Source organism: Antennarius striatus, chromosome 22 (genome assembly GCF_040054535.1).
Source record: "Antennarius striatus isolate MH-2024 chromosome 22, ASM4005453v1, whole genome shotgun sequence".
In the NCBI taxonomy this organism is placed as follows: Eukaryota; Metazoa; Chordata; class Actinopteri; order Lophiiformes; family Antennariidae; genus Antennarius; species Antennarius striatus.
Genome location: NC_090797.1, coordinates 9,205,245 through 9,229,842, shown reverse-complemented (window position 1 = coordinate 9,229,842; position 24,598 = coordinate 9,205,245). Strand labels below are relative to the sequence as shown.

The window sequence follows — 24,598 nt, the reverse complement described above, 5'->3', positions numbered from 1 at the left end:
AGCTGACTGACAGGCCCACCCAACACACCCACATCCACCAACACACACGCATACATATTTAATTGGAAAATCGTTATATAAAACGTTTCGAGCTGTGAACACACACATTACCAATGTAAAACACAAATCCAAAATGTGAAGGACAATGGCCTTCCTTCGCTCTCACAGGCATGTTTAACAATTTTACACACAACCCACCACCTGAGCAGGGCGCGAAGTAAACACCAAGCGATTATTTCACACTCTGCAGTTTAATTATCACATGCTGCTGTTAAAGAATAAACAAGGCAAGCTCATTAATGGCAAATGCATCATGGTGACAGATTTGAGCTAGCTGCCAAACAGAGAGAGAGTGGAACAACTTAAGACAATGTTAAATTACACTAATGAACTTCCTCCATCTAATTTTAGTAACTTTACCGAGATGAAGAGAAGGGGAGAGGAGAGGAGAGGAGAGGAGAGGAGAGGAGAGGAGAGGAGAGGAGAGGAGAGGAGAGGAGAGGAGAGGAGAGGAGAGGAGAGGAGAGGAGAGGAGAGGAGAGGAGAGGAGAGGAGAGGAGAGGAGAGGAGAGGAGAGGAGAGGAGAAAAAAGAACAACATGGAAAAACTGATGTGTAGAACATGTGACTTTTTAACCATTGGCTGTTGTCCAGCTGGCAAAGTTCTCAGCATGCTGGGTAGAAAAGTCATGGGGTTGAGGGAGGTGGAGGATGACACCTCTCATAAACAACAATTGACGAATGAGTCTTGTCTTCCTTCCTACTAATGGTTCAAGTTTAGGAACCAGACCACTGTGGCAGCATATATGCTCTCTACAATGCACTGTGGTGGATGGCTGGTGAAGAGCGGGTGGACAGCAGGAGGTCAGGGGTCATACAGAGACTAGTGAGCAGCTCCCAGATTTCTGCTGATGAGGCCAATTCTGTCTGACTCTTTGGTAGAAAACAGAACTACAGTTATGAACCTTTTTTGCTTTCTTTGTGTTGAGGCTGTTTTCTGTTTATTTCATCATTCCATGTTCAGTGGATAATAAAAGAGCTTAATAATTTTGAATGTTTCTCAACTGCTTGTTCCCTTATACCAATCAATCCTGTACTTATTCTACCAAAAAATTAAGTTATTTTATTTTAGCACTGCCAGTTTTAGCATGACTCAAACAAATATTACAGAATAAAAACTGGGCAGCAGTTTTGTTTTTCCAGCAGTGCCTGACATTTCTCTAACCAGACAACATACTTTGCACAGCCTCTGAATATAATTGACCTTTCACTAATCCTTTCTCACATTGGTTATTCTTACTGTTCTTGCCTAGCTTTGCATTCTCATAAAGCACATGTGTGGTTTATAGTACTAATTTAGGGAGAATTACCACCAGACATGGGTCTTTCATGATGTCAGAGGGAGTTAGACAAAAGCAGCCTTGTCATTTCTGGTAATTTTGCTAGAATGAATCCACAAGCAACATATCTTTATAGTGAGCCTTCCATTCATTCATGTCTTAAAATGCATATCTCAGTGTCAGTGACAGCATTTATTAAATAATACTCTGTACTCATCTAAAGAATGGTATGCACACATATTTACATGTGTAAATGAGAACACTTTTCAGCTGAGACAAACATGTTTGTATGCATGAAAAAGTAAAGGGGCTGCTTAATAAGGAGCACATTTAGATAATTCAAACAGTAAAGACCAAGGCAGTCAGAGACTGTAACATCCCGGGTCACCCCTGAATTCAAAATTTTACCCTGACCTACTTTCAAAATGGTCGCAGCAATGAATTCTATATTGTACTACTGAGTATTTTGCTTTTCATTTCATATTTGTAATCTGCCCACTGCTAGAGGTATACTGTAGCAGACAGACTCAGGACAACCTACAATATTTTTCTGGGCATTAAAAAGGTGTAAAAGTGAAAATGTGACCTTGAACTAGTTTTTCAAGGTCAAGGTTGTGATCTAATTTTCATCCACTTTGCCGCCCAAGTAATGTGCTTTTTCTTTCATCTTTCTATCTGCAACAGTTGTGAAGATATTTGGTGGATGGACAGACGGACAGATGGACAGACTGACACATAAACAGACAAACACTGACAATTACAATACATCACCACTTAGCGGGATGTAATGAAATAAAATACAACCAAAAATGTGTGGAAAAGAAACTAAACAAAACTGTAACCACATTGATACAAAGATGGCCTTTAAATAAAATGAATTAAAATAGTTGTGTTTTCTACTTTTGGTTATGCAATAGACTCTCACAATCAAGTCTTTTACATAATTCAGGGTAAAGGCATGTGCTGCCAGTGTGTCCTCTCATTTGCATAAACACATTTACATTTGGGCAATTTGCATGTTGATGAACTTGTACTAATGCATTTGCAAACAACAAATACACAGAAAGAGATAAGAGAGAGATAAAGAGATCACAGGAGCATTACAAGCATGCCGACAAAGTGGCTTGCCTTCTGAGGTACATATGTTACCATCAAGCAAAGCTAAGGGGAGTTAGCATTACGTGGTACAAGTAGGGTAATTACAAAGAAAGGGAGGATGGGGAGAGGCACGCAGATAAACATTGACATTTCAAAGTAAAAGTCTTCCATCCACATCACTTTAGAAAAATTATGAAAAAAAATAAAAATGCTAACTAAAAGTTGCAGCTTTCGTGCAACCTTAAGTTAACATTCAGGATTGAAAACACACACACACACACACACACACACACACACACACACACACACAAAGAGGCATATTCAAACAGAAGCAGTGGAAAATGTTTCATCATAAAAGTACAGAAGATTTGAACAGAAGATGTTCACATCATTATGGCCAAATGAAATGACTGGATGTGCTGATTACAGGCCTTTCATTGACATTGATGTGTTATTTGTCAGTGCATGTTATTGGATGGGGTCTGAATTCAAATGTGGGAAAAATGAAAAAAAAAAAAAAAAACGAACCATTTCAGTTCACTTGGAAATACTTTTTTGGGGGTTTCTACTACTACTTGTACTAATAATACTACAAAAATAATAATTTAATAACTGTATAATATTGTAATATTACTACTACTACTAATGATAATCATAATAATAACAATAACAATGATAATAATAATAATAATTTTATTGTTGCGTTAATATTGGTAGTCCAGCACACTAATGGTAATATGTGAATTCCATGGCAAAGGTTAAAAGGACAAAGGTCAAACCTTGTCAAATTAAAACTGCTGAATGTTTTGAAAAGTCTAAACAATCATAGATGCAGAAATCAAAGTGAATCAATGGATTTGTTGTTGGGTTGGCCTGCAGGGCAGGTAAAGTAGTGAACTTCCTCAAAGTTGAAGAGATATACATAGATTCAAAAATTCCAAATCAATAACTCATTGGAAAAGACTTACCTAAACACAAAAAACTGTTTTTTCTTGCAGCAATAAGATAATCAAAATAAGTCATCCTGTGATCTGCATAAACAATACTGATTAAGTGATGTTTTATGCTGATCGTGTCCAATAGAGCAAAAGTTTATTTAACTTTTGGTCACTCAGATCTTCTTTTTTTTTTAAATAGACAATTATTCATTCCCATCCTGACACACAGGCCGTACACCAAACAGATTCAGAAAATGATGCTTATTCACCCATTCTAGTAACAGTCACTGAATGTTATAATGGATGTTTTTAAAAAAAACAGTAAAACCTTAATAATGACCATTATGATCAAACTGAACAGGAAAATCAATGATTAAGTCAAGATTTAAAGGTATGAGGAAAGTTGATAATACAGATATCTTTTAGGAGGGAGGTCCAGAGGTGAGGGGCAAAAAGGCTGAAGGCTTAACCACCACCCAGTGGTGGTTAAGTTGGCAGGAGGTGCAGAAAGATTGATGGAGGAGGAAGATCTGAGTGTGTGAAACACTGACGATGTGAAGGAGATCAGACACACAGAGGTGCCAGATTGTTTGAAAGTAAAAAGCAGAATCTTGAAATCAATACGGAATTTAAGAGTGAGCCAATAAATTGCTGAAGGACAGGAAGAAGATGAAATAAAGAAGGTGCATTAATGACATGGGATGAACTGTGAACCAAATAGTTAGTGAATGAGTTAGTGAGAAAGATCAGAGGAGTAATAAAGCAATCAATATGGGATTTTATCAGAACATGGACAAGAATGGCCTTGCTTTTACCTGTGAGGGATGTCTGTAGGCAATAGACACAATACAGGTCCAAATGCACAGAATGAATAATTTTGTTTACAGGCTTCTCTTGCTTTTTTGGTCTGGGGGGACATAATTTCACATTGTTTGAATTACCTACTGCTTCTTTCGTTATTTGATTATTATGAAGACTGAAACAATGTTTTGTACATTTCTCTGTCTTTGGAAAGTATGGTACACTATGACAGAGTGAGTGAGGTTTCATAACCGAGACTCCTCTCTAACACAGGTTTATTATAATGTCGGTGGTCCCACTGATCCATTATTATCATTATTTTGTACTACAAATGACTGCCAAAGTTATTATTTTGCAGTGCACTCAATTTAATTAAAAGCTGAACACTGTCTCATTTTCTTCAAAAATTTCAGAATAAACTTGTCACTTACTGGTTATTCATAAAAATTATTTCTAACAATGTTGAATGTCAATCCAGTTAAAAGGCTGCTTTTATAGTTTTTAAGACACTGAATCCAAGACACATTTTAATGAGGGGCTGAGCATCCCCTAAATCTCTGATCCTGGAGTTTTCCATGGGTGAGATGATCAGAAAATGAAATGAAGGAAGGGAAAAGAAAGAGGGATCAAACCGAGGTTGCTGTGAATCCATGTGTAGGTGCAGGGGACCTGTTATCTCACCATTTAAAAAATCTACAATGCCAATGGCTGTGATCCAGGAATATGGAGTGGATTTTTTGACCTGATTTTTCATCTACAAACAATGGCCTTTTCTACAAGGTGATGACGGATCTCAGTTCAAAGCCATGGTGTTATCCTTTTTTTGGATCATTTTAATGATGTAAGATCCAGATTTCTACAAAGTAATGCAGGACGATAAATGTTATAGGACAGTGGTCCCCAGCCTTTTTCGCGCCACAGACCGGTTTCATCTAAGACAATATTTCACGAAGCGGTCTTCATTTGCTCGATAATCGTTAATGACGCCAGGACAGCTGTAGACTAATAATAAATCATCCACAGTGGTTTTATGTAAAATGCAGACATCAACAGATAACAAACAACCTTTTTTTCATAAACTGATAATCCACATCTCTGAAAATAAACAATTGTAAGAAATAATTACATTAAAAACTCGATTCAAGTGACAGCACTGATGAGGTTTATTTTGAAATATAGCGACTTACAATCAGTGCATTCAACGTAAGAGAAATACTGGGTGAACAAGTCCATCAAATAATAATAATAAAAATAATGAGAATTAGTGGTTGGGGACCGCTGATCTAGGAGTAACAGGAGACAATGACACCTGAATTGTGTTCCGGACGTTCGGTCTACTCCGCAGTTTGGTTTTCTTTACGGTCACTGCAGAAAATCCCGCTCTACAAAGACAAGAGGTTAGAAATGGAAACGGGGTTTTCGATACTTTTTGGGCAATCTCAGGCTAAACTGCCTTGACTTTAATCCAGAACACTGGCGCAGTAGTGGCCGCTTAATTTAGGCGTAACAGCTGGTAACCTATCACGTGACCGAGACCTGTCAAGTGGGACACAAGCATGTAGTTGTCCGTGTGTCATTCCGCACAGACGTCACTTTTCAAAATAAGCCTTCTTTCACACGCTGAAATAAATAAAACGGAAGTAATGCCAGGCAGGAGGCCTAGAGGAAGACCAAAGAGGAGGTTTATGGATCAAAGAGGACATGAAGGTAGTTGGGGTGAGAGAAGAGGATGAAGAAGACAGGGTTAGATGGAGGCAACTGATTCGCTGTGGCGACCCCTGAAGGGAAAAGCTGAAAGGAAAAGAAGAATGTAAATCATTTTTTTCTTTCTGTGCGGCCCAGTACCAAGTGACCCACAGACCAGTGACAGTCCGCGGCGCATGGGTTGGGGACAACTGTTGTAGGGCACCGTCTGACAAATAGATTTGTCATGTTTTCTAAACCTGACTCATTTTGTCATGATCCTGGCAGTACTCTTTTGTAAAAAGAGTGATATTAACCTTGAAGAGGTCAGTGCACAAATGCCTATAGAGTGACAACACAAAAACATCCAAAGCAAGAAAACTCTGACAAAGACTTAACACCTTGATAACATTCTAAATTAGTATACATTTTGATTATGTTAATCTTTTTTCCTTTTTCACATCAACAGCATCAATTCAACCATCAATATCAAGTGGTTCAATTTTAAAAGTAGATTACAGAGAGGAAAAAATGGTCAATAGATGAAGATGAGGAGAAGGGAAAACAAAAAGTTTCTCTCCTACTGCGCTAAAAGACACTGAAGGTAATGTGGATATTCAACAATAAAGACAATCGACAATTTCTTTCTGTCTTTTGTGAATGAACAATGTACATATTTTCCCAATTTCTGACAAATCTAGAATCTAGGATTAGCTCGATGAAGCCATGTTAAAGAAGTAGCAGATGTGAGATTAACACAGCAGGTCCTCTCCCTCCTGACCCAGAATTGTCAACAACAGTGCAACAATGTAGCACTGAGCTGAGAGCAGAAAAATCACAAATTCTACTTCATGTTCGTCTTGCAACAGGTTTTGTGTAAAGATTTAAAATTAATGAGCTGCAGAATTAAGTACTTTTAGTGCTGGTAATATAATGGTTTGCTAATCTCAAAAGAAACATTAAAACACTGAGAAAAACATTCAAGAACCAATAAAAATTCCCATAAAAATTGATACTCCAACTTAGTGTTTTTATCAGGGGTGAAATATCAGTTATGCAAATCGGCATCAGCTACAGAAATGTCAGCCTGTTAAAGTTTCGTACAGATGCATGTGATAAAAGCTGATATTTAATGATGAGAGGGCATTGTTCCCAAACACATGCAGTGTTAAGGGGAAAATATGATCCTGTAACACAAGACAACAGCTAACTGTGACCTCTTTAGAGAGGGTAGTATTGAACTTGCAAAATGACAAAGCAATTTTGGCACAAGATACACAAGGTTAGCTTAGAACATGACCACAATATCGGAGGCTTTTGATGAGGCCTTGCTCAGTACATTAAGCCAATGGTTGCTTCACATGCTAAACACATTGTAAATATGGATAAAAAACACTCAAATGAAAGTTGCATTTTAACCAAAAGAAAAACAGAAGAAGGATACAGAGGCAAATGCTCATAGTTAATTAACATTGTGTTGTGATTTTGTATGAAATGTCAGCAGGCTTTGTTTAACACACTTGGCAAGTACAGTTAACTTTAAATCCTTACCATGTCATTGTTTTAGGCACAAATTTACCAGTATGTAAAAAATCCCCAATTAGTCAGGAGGAATTATAATTCGTGAGACATGATGATTATTCCATCAGAGGGGAAGGTGCAAGAGACACGTGTGGATATTTGCATAATATCATCAACTTAAACCATCAAACAAAATGGAAGTAGTGAAATGGTAAGGAAGAGAAGAGAAGAGAAGAGAAGAGAAGAGAAGAGAAGAGAAGAGAAGAGAAGAGAAGAGAAGAGAAGAGAAGAGAAGAGAAGAGAAGAGAAGAGAAGAGAAGAAAAGAGAAAAATGTCAGCATTGTGAGCAGAGAATAGAAAGAAACTTCATGGATGGACAAATGGATGAGAGGCAGATGACTCACCATCAATCCTGCTGACCAGCTCCTCTAGGGCCTTCACTTTCCTCTGGATGCCTGGCTGGGCAAATGTATAGTTGTCCTGAAAAGGAGAAAAATCACAGTCCATCAATATGATGTGAGCCACCGCATACATGACAGTCTGCCATTTCTAATTTTTATAGTTTAATAATCCAAACGTCTTGAAAAACGTCATGAAAAACAACATTAAGAAGAAGGTGAGACTAATAGGGAGATTCTGTGTATGAAATCGGACATGCACATTCCTGTTTTTCAGACAGTCAGCATGGAAGTTACATAAAAAAGTTTTCAAATCTCACATTCTCACTTCGAGGATTCATTTCAGGAAAATTGCATTAGACATTACAAATCCTCACCCATTTCACACCTCATATACAGACTCAACCATCAAGGAAAAACAGGTAACAGAACTTTAGCTGCTCACCTTACATTAGCATGATATAATATGTGTGGCCTGTGACCTTGAAGACAAAGCAGAGGGTCATCTCTGAAGAATACGCAGTAACAACTGAGGTGTATATATTCCTCGCCTCAGCTTTGAAGTGAGAGGTGACACTGAAATATTCCTAAGAGCTGAAGTTTTGCCTCACTACTGTCCTTTTCAAATAGCTCGTACGGCCAATTTTGATGGTTTAATAGAAGCTGGTGAAGAAATCTTGATAAATTAAGTGTCAGGAGTGATGCAAACCCATATTTCCTCAATAGACTAGTATAGTAGCATGGTATAGTAGTATATAGTAGTATTACCATGCTGCATTGTCAATATCAACTTATTTATGAGTTAATTCATGTTTTCATGCAACTTCATGCTTTTGACTGGACCTAGAAATGTAGGTTATTGTAAGTGTTTGCGTCAATTTGTTTTTTCCAGTTCTGACGGAGGACCTCCAGCTAGGTTTCCTCAAGAATCTTGTACTGTTAACTTGTTAGGTGTAGCTTAACTAGTAGAATTTATACAAGCTAGCAATTAAGTCAGAGAAAAATACTTAAATGCAAAGTACGAATCAATATGTACATAATAGTATTCATCATGTTTGTACTTGCTTTCCAAAAAATCAGAATGCAATACAAAAGAAATTAACGCATAAGCATTTTGTGTGGACACACACACACACACACACACACACACACACACACACACACACACACACACACACACACACACACACACACACACACACACACACACACACACACACACACACACACACACACAACACACAGATGAGGATTACATTTCCTTGAGGGGTCATTTTGGTGTGGTTGGAGAACAGCTGATGTTGCAAAGTATCCAACAGATGGAGAGAGAAAAATGAGAAGGAGAAAGAGAGGAGGCAGAAAGAAAGAGGGGGGAGGTCATTTAGCAATAAACAGCTCCAGTTGTCCTTCAGGCTCAGCAGAACTGAGGCACGTGTGTCCTCCTGAGTCCATCAGAGGCTGGCGGGGTAGAAGCTACGTTCAGACTCGGATTCTGAAATACCTCCTCCACCAGCATCTCAAACCTCCATCATCCATCTGTACCTTCTTAATGTGCCGTTAACTCTTCTTTCTACTACCTCTGAATTGGCCCCTTTATCTTTCACAATTAATTGGTTCAGGCTTGGTTGATCTATCCTAGCCTTTGGGATCCATCAAGCAGAAATAATAATCTGAATTTGTGGACAGGATTTACAAATTTGTGGTGTGAAATTCATATTTTCAACTTACAATATTTCCGAGTGAAATGTTACACGTTTGACAATATCCAAAGTACAATATGTCAGCTAAGGCTGGTTTAAATTGAATTACTGCATATACATTATATCTATAGACCACTCATGAAACATGAAGAATTTCAAGAGTTAATATTCTCTCAAATGACTTTCCCTTTTCGGGTTTGATTATTCTCTAAATTTCTTGGAAGTTGGCACATATGTCAGTCCTGATGAAAATTTATGGGCGATAAGGGTTTTTGTAACGGCAGTGACAAAAAGGCCAACGTTGCAGCTTTGTTTTTAAATTGCATTTATGTGGACCACAGAACAGAGCAGCTGATTGGAAAGCTAATTAGGATCCAAACAAAGAGTAAAAAATAAATGAAAAATAAAGAATATTGTTTCTGTGAAAATGTCAGCAGAAAAGTAACAGCAGCATACTCAGAAATTGCTTTGAGATGATATGCAAACATTGTTACCATTGACTTTAAAAAAAAGTCTCAGCCAGACAGTATAATTACAAAATCTTTGTCCAAAATCCCAACAATATTGCGGCAATCCCAAGCAGCTATTTAAAGGTCACATATTATCATTTTTTTTCAATTCATGTAATTCAGCTGTCCAACTATTTGAAATGTCTTGCCCCAAAGTGATCCATGGTCCTGAAATATCTTCGATTGAATTGGGTTAAACTCACTTCTGTTCTGAAATGCTCGGTGTTGATGGGCGTGCCTGCAAGCTTTCCGTCACCACCCCCTCTCTGAGCTGACTTCATCAACACCTCCACACACACACACACACACACACACACACACACACACACACACACACACACACACACACACACACACACACACACACACACACACACACACACACACACACACACACACACACACACACACACACACACACACACACACACACACACACACACACACACACACACACACACACACACACACACACACACACACACACACACACACACACACACACACAATTGCTAGCTGATTTCAACAGCTTATGAGGAACTTTCAGTGTGTAGCTCTGAGACATGTTGTTACCACACACTGCTACCATAGCCTGAACGAACTCCCCCTTAGGGACGACCACGCCCATATCAGGGAGGATAATCAAATATGACTCAGGGTAGGTCAATTACGCCCTGCTTGTGACGTCACACAAGGCACTATATGAATCTGTTCGTGTTTGATTCCGTCCAGCCATGAATCCAAAAGATTCCAAATATCTATTGATGCAGGAAGCCTTGGTTTTCAAGATGCTAGGATTTGGTCGGGTTAGGGAGGACCACTATTTATATGTGGAGACCTGAAAAAATGTGTTTCTCATAATAGGACCCCTTTAACAAAACACTGGCCATGGCCTGTAAAGTTTTAATGGTGCAGTAAAAAGATCGACAATATAAAATAATAAACGTGCACACAACTGAGAGCAGCTTTAGATTATCACTAATGAAACACTCTCATGTGCTGTCGCATCACGACTTGAAAATACAAAGGAGACGACATGCGTTATTAAAATAGAGAAATGGATTTGGTATCCCAACACTTTAACCCAGATGACAGCCTGCTACTAAAAACTCCCAATAACAACTGAAGCCTGATTGGTACTTAGCTTCCATTTAGTAACCAAGAAATTAGAGAGCAAGAGTGACTACAGTTGTGAGGAAAGGAACTTCGGCAAACAAAACCTGCTTGGCCCTGGCTCGCTCTTTCTTCTTCATGTTTTTGACAGTTCTGTACATTGGTGTACATGGTGTTCTAAAATACTCCATCTCATTGCTTCTTTTTTTTTCTACCATTTGCCATCACGGCTTTACTAAAGTTAGGTGTACAGGTTATCACATTGATATTATTCAAACTGTTTCGCCTCCATCGACTGCGTTACTGCTCATGTCAAGCTGGTAGAAGAAAAAGAAAAGTACTTTATTGATCTCACAACGGAGAAATTATCTTTTCCGCTCATTACTGTTAGACACACAAGGGGGCCTGTAGGCATGCAAATTAAACTTAGTGGGGGGTGAAGTGGCGGGCAGCCCCAACTTGGAGTGTGCCCAAATAAGCAGCTTGTAGGGGGGGGCAGCGCCTTGCTCAAGGGCGCCTCGGCAATGCTCCAGAGGTGAGCTGACACCTCTGTCAGCTCACGCTCTGGTTGGCTCGGCGGGAATAGAACCACCAATCTTGGATCATACCCCTGAGCCACTGCCGCCCCCACTAACAGTAGCTTTTAGCAGCTAACTAAAACACGAAAACCATTTAAAAACGCTTTACTTACTACTCTTAACCAGCTCCTTACACCATTTCCCCTCACTCAGTATCATCTCTTTCTCTCCATTTACCTCTCCACTGATTCAAGTTTCAAATTTTGCTTTTCTCATCCCCCTGCATTCCATGTATTTCTTCATTAATTTATAAACCATTATATTTTCCACCTCTTGTTGTTCATTTCCATGTCTATTTTCTTCACTTCTGTAGAGCTACAATTGCTTGATTTGATTAAATGTTTCCACCACACTCTGCCATTCTACTGCGTTTTGTTTTCTGGTATTCCATTGTGCTCCGTTCTACACTGCATTGTATATTGTGACTGATGAGTGTTTACTTAGAATTTAATAGAAAGTTATTAGTGATGAGGCCAAATGTAAAATATTCTATTTACTTTCATTCTTCTTTTTCATTTATATTCATCAATCTCTGTTGACCATTTTCCTCCTTTCACTTTATCACCTCCATTATTATGTGTCCTCTTTTTTTCTAATTTTCTGTCCCTCTTCCACTCACTTCCACCCTTTGTCAAATCCAAAATGTTGGACCTTTGATCAGCTGAAGCAACAGGGGGAAATAAACTCTCACTCATTTATTATTTAAACATTCTCCTTCTCTCCCACCAGCTGTCCAGCCATCCCATCTGACTGGGTCGGTAAGTGTAACTGCCCTGAGTCAACCACATGAACAAACACACAGAGAGCAGCAGTCAGTTTGTCTCTCTTTCAGTCAGCTGAATCAATATCTCTTCTTCACCTCTTGGTCCATTCTATTAGAGACCACAATGACTCCATGCTGGACAAAAATTGCCTCCTATTGTCGCAACGGATGTCTATCAGCAAGCTGGACAGAAGCAACACAGACACATTACTATAGTGAGACAGACTCAAGGACAGAGGTGGGCGGGAAACAGAAAGAGAAAGATGGACAGAGAAATAGAAAGATGACAGGCCAAGATAAAGTGTAGACAATAAGGAAAGGGAGAGGGCAATGATCTGTCATTCTCTGATACATGGATAAGTGTGTGGAAGAGCGACAGAGATAAAACGTGACCGTTAAATAGAGATGACAGGTAGAGATAAGTGGGATACAAAGGTGCTGACAATTACAGTTGTTTAGAGCTACAAGTGAAATGACCAAATTTTAATCTGCCCCTTAAGTTTGTTTTTCATGTGAATGTGTGTGGCTTCTTGTTCAGGGCAATAAGGCAATAAATGTGTTTTGGCAGCTCAAGAGAAAAGGAGTCTGCAGGTTTGAGACAACTTGCCATCCTGATGGTAAAGTCAGGGCAGCTTGAGCACATACTGTAGTCAACAACAGAGCTTCTGGACGGACATGAAAAAAAAAATGTATTTTACTTTTTGTCCTGACAAAAATGCCAGTTTGAAATCAAAAAGTCAAAATGTCACTCTCTTGAGTCTAAATTCCAGAAGCACTACGAGGCTACACTTTGGCAACCTGGTGTTATGAACAAAAAAAATATCAATCCGCAGCCAATATAATGTCTTCCAAAGCTGTTCAAATCAATCCACTGGACTTAAAGAAAGTTTCTTGAAAACGTTTCGCCTTTCATCCAAGAGGCTTCTTTAGTTCAGGACTGACTAAAGATAAGAGCCAAGTTTTCACCATCGAAAATTGTATCCAAGAGGTGAATTTTTAGAACAGCACACATAAAAGCCTATTCTTTTCTGTAGCATGTATCTGTTAAAGAGTTTTAACTATACTTTGACACAGATTTGACCAATATAAAGAAAGCTGTGTAGCCTTACATGACCCCTAACTTGATAGGCTCCACTTAATATTCTTTCTTTTCTTTGTATCACTTTCAATGCATAAAGGTCTCAATACATCTTTATTTTGCCTCATTTTCCCAAGTAAGCCTGCATGCCTGCTTTTCAGCAGCTGTTACATTCTCCATTTCCACTGGTAACTTACATATAGCCAACATGACATGGCTTAAATGAAAAAAAAGGTTATGTGGGGAAAAGTAAAGAAGAAGGAAGTTGTTCTTGAACAGTGACTACGTTAATATGACCGATAAGGTGTGTAGAAAACAAAACACATATATAGACACGTTGTCAAGCATCACACACCAGCTAGTAGATTACTCTTCCTGCACAAACTGTATTTTGATGCATGTGCTCATGTGTATTGCTGAGAGTGTGTACATAGTAGATGGAGTGACAGTCCAAGGTGACAGGGGGGAGCCCTTGAGGAAACCAGAACAGGACATGGCGTATGTTTTAGTCTGGCTACCGTCTGTTAGATGTCATTCCTCGGACCCTCTCGACGTAGGCCCCATCTCTAGTCGGTACCAGGGAAACAGATGGTTGCCTTGACAATGAGAAGGCACACTCCGATTGTCACATGTTCAAAGGGAGGGGCAGATGGCCGCTCAGTCGTAGAGCAGCGAGAGGGTGCTGTTGACTTTAATATTTGAGTTGTACATAAACAAAATGCTGTAGTAACATAACTACAGATATTGTTAGTTTAGACCCAAATAGCTGATTGTTTCGTGCTCTGTGGCATTTCAACTTTCAATTTAAAAAAAAGAAATCTCACAACTATTATTTCTGCTGTTTCATCAGATCAACATTCTAGCTTAACATTGTTAATATTCTTCCTGTCATGTGTCTGTAAATAAGAATGATGACAAAGTTGACTAAAAATGTGTTTCTCACAAATAAAACCAATATTTTCTAATTTAGTGAGCATCTTAATTTCCCTTAGGGGATCAAACCAGTATATAAAATAAAATAAAAATTTAACAAAAATTTTTAAAATTCATTATAAATTTCAGGGTGAAATAAATTAGTAGTCAAACAAAAATAGAGATCAGATGTATTTGTAATTTGGATCTCCATTTGTTAAGACCATAGTTAAAACCGCGGGCAAAAAAAATGCCTTTCTCAAAGTTAAATCTGGAAAAATACACAGAGTCCCAGTTATAAAAGGCATATCTGCAGAATCAACATAAAAGACAGGTTTTCATCTGTTTGCTTTAAGACTAACAACCCTTGGGGGTTCGTGCTGGCAGAATAATGGACATTTTAAATTTTTTTGACTTCTTTCTCCTCGCAGGGTATATTTGGTAAAACACAGACACCTGTTTACGTGCTGTTTAAAACTGAATGCATTAGGTTTTAGCAGCGTCAGCCATTTATAACTGCAAAATGTGATCAAAAACTTTACACAGTTCCACATTAATTTTCAGGATCGTGGTTCAGAAACAGACAATTACTTTTAAGAAAAATGTAGATATGTTTGAATATAAGGGATAGTCTATCATGGGACCCTGGAGGAGGAGGCCAGACTCTGGGGTCTCCACATAACAGAGCCAGTAAAAAGTGTTATTCCATCCATCCATTTTCCTACACCGCCTTATCTGCCATCGTGGGTCACGGGGAGCTGGAGGCCATCACAGCTAGCTTAGGGCATGAAGCGGGGGAAACTCCGGGCACGACGCCAGTGCGATGCGGAGCCACACAGACAGACAACCACGCACACACATACATTCACATCTACGGGCAATTTGGAACGACCAATTAACCTGAGCACATGTTTGTTTGTTTTTTTGGAGGTGGGAGGAAGCAGGAGAACCCAGACGTGTGCAAACTCCACACAGAGCGGAACTCGAACCAAGAACCACCTTGCTGTTCATTTTAGTTTAAATTGAACATGCTGAAATTGAATGGGTCTGGGAAATAAGATGAAATTATACAGACTCTGACTGACTGTTTTTACTGTTAATAATACATTACTGTTTGAGTATAAGCATCACATGTTTAAACCAACAACCCTATATTGAATAGAGCTGACAGATCCATTTAAAATTATTGAAACAATACATATAAGATCAATTCCAGAAGTCAAATTAGTAAAGTTAGCCAGAGGCACTCTCTGATTTGGCACTGCACAGGACTAATTGGTTGCTGGAGAGATGGGGTCAACACTGGGGTCAACTTAACAATATAAAAAATATGAGAGTTTTCTGATGAAAGGAAATGCATGGAATATAGTGACGATAAAGCATTCTGCTGACAGGCGTATTAACAAGTGCAGAATTCCACTTTGAGGAGGTCCTCGACTCATCTCAGTTTGGTGCTTAGTGAAACATGGTCACTGCTAGCAAGACAATTAATGGAACCAAGATATGATTTCTTTATGAAATCAGAAAGTTTTCTTCCATCCCAGAGAAATAAAAACCTGTGCAACCAGTCAATTATGAAAATGTAGAATTCTGATGATTTATGAACGAGTTAAGAGGTCATGCTTAAAAGCACTATCATGTCTATGCATGGTTAATCACGAATCTATTTTGACTTGACTAATGGTCTCCTTTCCAATCTAGAATCTTAGGTTCAGTTCAGCCAGATTTGTTGCCTATGTCAAAATGACATGTGGCCAGTGGGTATAGCCTGTTTGATGAGTACAGTAATAGGAAGGCTTGAGGTCTGCTGTCATGTTTTTGATGCTGTTGTAAACACATCAACAGAAATCTGCTACCCCAACGAGTACATTAGGTTTCTAAATGGAAGAAATAGTGTAGCACTGCGACAAATTTTCATGTAACAGTTAATTAAAAATCATTTGAATATATAAATACCAATTCTGTGCATGTCTATGTGTTTAACATGTAAAAATTACTTTTGTTAGCTTGCCACGTAGCTTCGAGACTACAGAAAAGCACTACAGATGGTTTTCATCCAGCGCTGATTCGATGCTTATTGTAACCTTGACCTTTAAAACAAACAAAACCTAAGTTGTTGTAAATTCAGTACATTCAGAGTCAAACTGAAAATGTAATGTCTTACATTTTTACAAAACACTATTCAAATTCACTGTCACTTTTCTGCAACTTGCTTTCAAATTCCCACATTATATATTTTCAAAGGCTACAGGTAAATTGTTCTTGACAACTTTTAGCCTATTATCCCAATACTTGTTTAGTTCGACCTCTGACTAGTCTCCAGCTGTGTCTAAAGTGGGATTTCAGATTCCCTTTTTTGGAAAAAAATATGACAGATTGGCAGCTGGTTAGAATCTCAACTTCCACAATGTGGTTGGAATTTTTTTTTTCCCTCTTGCATACAATTATTTTTAATGGCGGACCATGAATAACTCTTGCTCTGTCAAGATCTGTCAGAGAGAAAAGCTTGTCCATTATGACAGAGCATCAAAGGTCATGTCCGAACTGAAAATCAGCAGTTTTCACTCATTTACCAGTGGAACTGTCAATCACTGTCTGCTAAAGCAATGGGGGGATGAGTGCAACATGTAGTTTGGCTGTCAGTTTTTAGTTCTGTATGTCAACAGCACCAATTACATCAATAATACACACAGAAATCTTGCCCGTTAATTCTCAAGCCAATAAAGACAAAATCAAACTACAATGAGATTTGGAAAGAACAGGAAGAACACGATGGTTACTCAGATACCTTAATACCTGCCTATGTAAGATATTATGAACAGCAATTCTGATTTTGCAAAGTTTAAGATTAAACATACAGTGCGCCCGCATTACTCGTGGTTAATGCGTTCCAGGAACCACACGCAAATTACGAATTACACGATATAGCAACAAACTATTTATCTTATTATTTATGGTAATTTCAACGTTTATGAACCTTCCCCATACTGACATAAACCACTTTCTACCTATATATATATATATATATATATATATATATATATATATATATATATATATATATATATATATATATATATATATATATATACCCTTTTCCCACACTCTTATCGACTGTTTAAAGTACTTATGTGTCTCACGGAAGTGCGCTGCATTCCAAGACTAATGGAACGCACTGCACTTCCGGATGCTGTCAGTCAATAGAATGCTCGTATGGTATCACGTGACAACCGACTAAAAATCTGCGATGAGGTGAAGTTGTGCGTGTTGATGCGCGAATGTGCAAGGGATTACTATATTCAAAACTGACAGATCTCTCTAACCTATCTTTTATCGCAGCCTGCTCAACTGGAGGAAGGGGCAGTAAATATGCCAATTGATCAGCAGCTCCTTAGACAAATTGCTTAAGTGACTTGACAGCCAGCATTGTTTTTTCATTTGACATGGTGGAAGTAAAACATTAAAAACTGACCTAAAGACTGTTACACTGTATAAAAACACAGGAAATGAAAAACTTTTAAAACTATAGTTCCAAAAGAAACAGTAAGTTCCAAAGCATGAAGTGGTTTTAAAACCTTAGCTTAATGACTTTGTTCTGGATTCATATACAAGTAAATTGCTTTAAATATTTTACCCAAATTGGTCCAAAGCAAATAGACACCAGAATGTCACCAAGCCCAGAGGAAATACTGGATATATAAGGTGCTTAAAAGGTGGTGAGCAAATGTAATTGCACTGAGAGACTCTTTTTCTCTCCCAACCTCCGGACCCCCACCTTCAGTCCCTCAGTTAAGTGTAATAGTGCATAGTGGATGTGAGAGGGTTTGTGACGAGGTCACAGGAAGGATCACCAACTAATTACGGTGCTGAGGCACTCACCCTCCGTCAGATTGTTTAGAAAGCATTAGGGGGGAAACATGGTCTTCCCTGGTGCATTGCACATAATTAGTTTGGAACCAAGGTCACAAACAAACACGAGCACGGGACAAACAACACCAATGCGCAGACAAACACAAGCACAAAGACACACACTATTCTTCCTCTGCTCTCCAGCTCTGCATTCTCTGCCTTGTTCTCTCAGGGGCAACAAGGAACAGCATCTATTAATTTCCTAAATGAATAGCTGAACCAATTGATAGTTATTTATGGATGCACATCACATACTCCCTACTATTCATTACCTTTAGTGTAGGCCGAGACAATATATTGAGTTTGAATATAAGTATATTTTAATACTTAAACAAGATGGATTTAACTAAATGTTCTGTTAAAACCTTCATCTTCACATAATGTGTTTCTTTACCTCTAAGCATTCATTTCCATACAGCAACAAGCACATTAATTCTCTCGAGCACTACTTTAGATTGGGGTCACATGCTCGGCTGGATTGTCTTGACAGATGCTTTTTTAATTATACCAGACAACAACATGGTTACAAACACAACCAGCAACAGTCAGACCTTAACTGAATTGTTTTGTTGTAAATCTTAATGTCAAAATATACTAAAAAGAGGCTAAAATATTTATGTCTTCTGAGACTTTCCTAATTTCCTTCGAATGCACAGTATACATACCAACATTCATCACTGGAAGATTTGGTTGAACATATATTTAAGTAACAGTGCTGATGTTGAAAGAAAATCCACCTCCAGGTCAGAAGCCATGTTTTAAACTGACATATGATTCAACCATAACTATTGAGAGCAAGGTCAATCTGGAGGACTGGTTGGCAAAAGGTTAGGAAGAAATTATGAATCAAAATGAAGCTTGGTGCTGTGGTCGTTATGCAATTATCGAGTCTCCAGACACTCAGGCCTGCTTCAGAGTAAGATAATCACACTGTTTAAATCCACACAGAAAAGCTGTTTCACACAAATTCTCACATGGCCAGAGTCCTGCTGGTTTTACTTCAGATTTGTGAGGCCACTTGAACACTAACAATTCAATGCAATGCAATCAACTGATTAACGGTAGTGGTGTGGATTGCATGTACGGTAATAAATCAACATTTATGCATAATTTCTTACATGAAAACCACTGATATTTCTCATGTGATGATGATCAAATTAACTTATTTACTTACTTACTTACTAATTGCAATGAGCTGCTTCTCAAATACTTTGGGCAAATTGTAGAGCTTATTTTTGGTTTAAGTAGCAGATGAGTAGCAAGAAACATACAACCAAACTCCACAGAGAAAATATAAGTTACAAAGAGCCTCAAGAAAAGTAAAGCAGTAAATGAAGTGTGTAGGGAGAAAATAATCATGAACAGGCAATATCGAGGAGTGAGAAAACTGGAGACTGAGCATGTGCAGTATGTTGGTATGAGTGTATAAAACCATATGTGGGTGGTTTGAGTCGAGTTTGTTGTGAAATATCTTTTTCACAAATGCACATACACACACATGCTTACCTGGATGCCATCCAGCAGTTTGCTCATGCACCAAAAGCTGTCAGCCTCAATGTTCCTCAAAGCCTCTTCCTGGAGACTGGACACGTCAAAGTTTTCCACCTCCTCCTCTAGAGAAGAGAAAGGAGGAAAGAGAATGGAAGAGAGAGAGAGAGAGAGAGAGAGAGAGAGAGAGAGAGAGAGAGAGAGAGCGAGAGAGCGAGAGACATATTTTTTGGATTTTTAACATCACGTTTATTCATAAAAGTCAAATTACAAAATAATCACGTTGAGACAAAATCCAAAAGAGATGTATGTAAAGAGGATTTTCAATAGTACTGTGTGTTTGCTGAACAAAAAAACATCTAACTTGTTAACATTTATCAAACTAAAAAAATTACGAAAAAAAGCAATTATCCGTTCTCCACAATCATCTCTTCAACAATCATGTCTTTTACATTTTTCCTTAGTTTTTTCAATCAATAAAACTCAGAGAGTGAGAGAGGGGGGGGGGGGGGCTGGGGGGGGGAGAGAGATTCAGTGATTCAGTGACTAGAGGCACAGCAGGGGCTCCGCCATAAGCCCACAACCCAGGTAAGGTTGGTGGGCTATGAAAGAGATGCATGAGAAGGAACACTTACAAATTGAAGCACAGGAACAAGGAAAGGGTGAAGCAATGACAGGGAGGCAGCTTAACGCGTGGGACGCAAAAGCCGGCTAATGTAGCAACTGAGTGATTATCACCTTTTAAAAACAATGGTTCAACCTCTTTCTACGACTACTCTGAAAATGTAGAAAATGTCACACAGCCCCATGCAAAAAGCATATTATGTGCTTTTTTTTACTTCTAACACAGTCATTTTTATTTTCTTAGAAAAGGCTTAAAAAAACCTTTGTTCTGTCTTAAAACCTAATTGAAATGCTCCCCAAAATGTATGCACAAAAAAGAATTGCCTTAATATGGTCTGCATTTAAATTTTTAACCATATTCCTTGGACTTTATTCTTATCTTTCTATTGTATTTAATCATTTGACTGTAAATAATGTTTTGTGAAGAGTTACATAAAGCAAAAAGTAGGATAGACTGTAGAATTAGGTCTAGATGTATCCAAAAACACACTGAAGACAACACAGAAGAAACCATTTGAAAGTAGAGAGGACACAGCCTTCCCATTTGTCTCCAGCAGGTGACTTTAACAACATGTTTCTTCAGGTGCCATTAATGGCAGCAGGAGGTGATTGCCGATGTGTTTGCTGCTGGTGGTGACCAGGAGTGTGTGTGTGTGTGTGTGTGTGTGTGTGTGTGTGTGTGTGTGTGTGTGTGTGTGTGTGTGTGTGTGTGTGTGTGTGTGTGTGTGTGTGTGTGTGTGTGTGTGTGTGTGTCTTTGTGTATGTCTGTGTGTTAGAGTGTGGAAAAAATTGTGTAATTTCTGTAAGTTTTCGGTCACAACACATGCACACAGGACCTCGGAGTGGGGTTTGGTATCCATGGCAACCACAATGTAAAGCTGTCAAAGTGGTAATGATCATGCTCACTCTCTCAGACAGACAGACTGACAGGCAGACTGATGGCAGAGGGCCAGCACCTTGGACACAGATGTGACAAGTCAGTAGTCTCATTTTTGGATGGAACCACGTGGCTCTACTCGTTCACTGCTTTAATCAGAAAGGATTTGTCTTTTTACGTTAACAACGTTTTGGAAAAACACAAATTCTGATTGGTTATTGAAAACAATGAGGTGTAAGAGAACTGTGTTTGTCTAAAGTGATTAAATTCGGTGAATACACATTCTGACAGAAACTGAATTAATATCGCTCAAAAAGAACAAATCTTGTTTTCAAATCAGAGATAATCTCATAATTGCCCAATTATAAGCCAGAAAACGATTTGATTTGTTTATTTTACCTCATCTTAGTATCTATTAGGTTTGTGACTAATAGACTAATATTATATGTAGAATGTATTAGGCATCTTTTAACTCAGAAATCTAGAATGGATTGAGTTTTAAAGCCAGTAGTGACATGTAACATCAAACAAAAACATACAAAAAATTACTATATTACATACAAGATTTCATAAATTTTAAATAAACTTAGGATGCGATATGTTTCATTTTTTCTGATAGCGTCTGTTTTGTTGTGACAGGTTGAGCAGCTATGCAAATTACAATTCCTGTTTCGTTGCTTTTTAAGTCTGTCGAAATGGTGAATATTGTTTGTCTCTTATACAGTATATCACATATCACAGCTAACATTAAAAAAAATGTTTGCTGGTTCTATTTTCTATATTCAGCAAAGAGATAAACATTGAGAGTGCTGAATTAGAAAAAACTTTGAATAATCATTGGACCAGATCAGAAAAAATAACTTTCTTATCTAAATTACACTATCATGTAAAACGTGTTGCCAGCCTCCCGGGAGTCTTTCGGCCTTTTCAAAACCAATGGTTTGCTGCAAAGTCAATCTAGCAAACTATAGTTGCTGCTTGAAAATAGTGGTTGGAAAAATATCCAGGTAAGTTGATGGATGGTTATTATGAGATATAACAGAATGTCACCTCTATGTTTTCTATCTATCGCCATTCGTATCTATATGAGTGTGAGTCTTCATACTCTTGAAGACAATACGATTGTAATCATCGCATCTTCAGATGCTTACCCAAAGTATGGTTCACACACACAAGACGGACCATTCACGCACGCACGCACGCACGCACGCACGCACGCACATACACACACACACACACACACACACACACACACACACACACACACACCTGGGGAAAATTTACCATGACCAAATACCCAAAATTGAATGTTGGTGGAGGTGGAAGGAAGCTGAAAAAAACAGAGAACCCACGCAGACACGGAGAGTTCATAAAAACGCAAAGAAAAGCTCCTGGTGGAATCAAATGAATCTTTATAAAGTAATTCAACATCTTGCCATTTAGATGACCTTGTCATTTCTCTAATGTGCTTAAAATCCGGTAATTTCTTCGACACATTTCACCCTATCACACCTGTACAGATTAAGGTTTCCAGACAGCACACAAATCTAATATGGTACACATGGAGACCAGATTTTTAATAACAGATATGGATGGGGAAGGGGCAAGATTATGAAGTGCATAGTGTACTTCATTCTATCCACAATGAATCAAAATCTTATACAAAAGCCACAGCCATTATTAGTACTAACATACAGATGTAATCTCATAAAAATCACTTTTTGTGAGTGAACTCCAATAGATATTCTTGAGGAGAGGAAGAGGTTACCCATCTTAAAAGACAATGACAACTGATGGAATGAAACCTCACTATATTTCTCTCCGGGGAACACAAACAGAAGTAAAATGTAATGAACACAAGTTAAATGTGGTGTTGGAGCCACTGATATAACACCGCATGAACAAAAGAAACATCTGACCAATTATTTGATTAAACCAAGTATTAATTTGATAGCTCCTCTATAGTGTTGAAATGAGAAAATGACAACACACAAATACAGCCTTCTCTCTGGGGTGTAGCAGCTCTGGGCAACGGCAATGGCATTAAATTTGTAGAAGAAAAGATTAATTGTAAACAGGCTGACTGGCAAATTGCGTGGTGTCTTTGCTGATTAACTAGGTGGTGAGTGCACCATCGCTCCCTCATTCTATGAGACCCTGAATGTCCCAAAGGCCCAAATCAGTTTTTGTCATAGGCTAAAGCTGTTGCCGTCAATCTCAGTTCCAAACCTAGACCTTGATCAGGAGCAGATTAGGATGGATGGCTTCCAGGAGTCCAGCGGTTGCAATGGAATTGGGTATAGCTCGTCACAACAAGGACACACAAGTGGAATGGCAAAGAAGACAGGCCATGCATTCTATACCATAACTCAACAGTGCACCCTGTGGTCACTGGTAGGACTGATGTTATCACCAAAACCAAATTTACAGAGACAAGTGCTTCACAACTGGCTAAGTTCAGGCTATTACTCTGCTTCATGGAAAGGTGGTCCAAAAAGCCATTTCAGTTCACTGTTCACTGTGGAAGGGTGAAAGGATCAAAGCAGTCTGGTGAATGTCTGTGACTCAACAATCTGTCACTGAATTTAGTTTTCCATAAACCCCTTGAGCCACCTTCAAACTTCTGTTTTTTTAAACATGAATAATAAAATTAAGGGCATCATTAGGTAATCCTGAAACCTCAAAAGATCCTGTGTCTCAATTGGCCCACCTTCAAAAGACAAAACTGCTAATTACCTTGACTAAATCAATGCCTCAGAAGAGTAACTCTCAGTTATTTTTGGAGAGAGGCTTCACCTCTAAGGACCCACTGACAATACATGTTTGTGACATAGTGCGTGTTTCAGTAGAGATGTTTCCCAAATAACAATTCCTGGACTTCATGTTTCAGTAGACAGGGCACAAAGAATGATTAGCTTTATTTCTGTTTGTGTCCAGAAATGATACTTTTGATGAATTATTTTCTCAGGCTGTTTAGAAGTACAGAGAGCTGGTCTGACAGAAACTCACCTTGGTCGGAAATGAGAAATAGATCTAACTGTCCAACAGACCAAACTCCACAGGCCTCTGAGGACAAGTATGTGTAATCAGATTGTCAGAAGAGCAGAACAAACACAAACCACAAACTTGTAGCATCACTTGAGCACAGAAGTTTGTAACACACACACAACCAAAGCTGATTACAGAACAGTGTTTGCTTGAAGTGATGAAGAGAGTTTTTAAAGGAAAAATCAACTCCAAATGGTTCATTCTCCAATAACCCAAATTTA

The 24,598-nt window shown here is 38.5% G+C and overlaps 1 protein-coding gene across 5 annotated transcripts in view; it reads right to left on the bottom strand.

Moving 5' to 3' along the window:
* The window catches only part of tbc1d22a (TBC1 domain family, member 22a), a 108,450-nt gene that overhangs the window by 34,515 nt on the left and 49,337 nt on the right, over positions 1-24,598 (bottom strand). For 3 of the 5 annotated variants that reach the window (XM_068307418.1, XM_068307420.1, XM_068307419.1), the window contains 2 exons: positions 19,847-19,953; positions 7,785-7,860 (listed from right to left, as the gene is read on the bottom strand). In XM_068307418.1, coding sequence (XP_068163519.1) covers positions 7,785-7,860; positions 19,847-19,953 — 183 coding nt within the window. Of the gene's footprint in view, positions 1-5,445; positions 5,559-5,579; positions 5,968-7,784; positions 7,861-19,846; positions 19,954-24,598 lie in introns of those variants that run through there. The other 2 variants (XM_068307422.1, XM_068307421.1) reach the window with 2 other exon arrangements.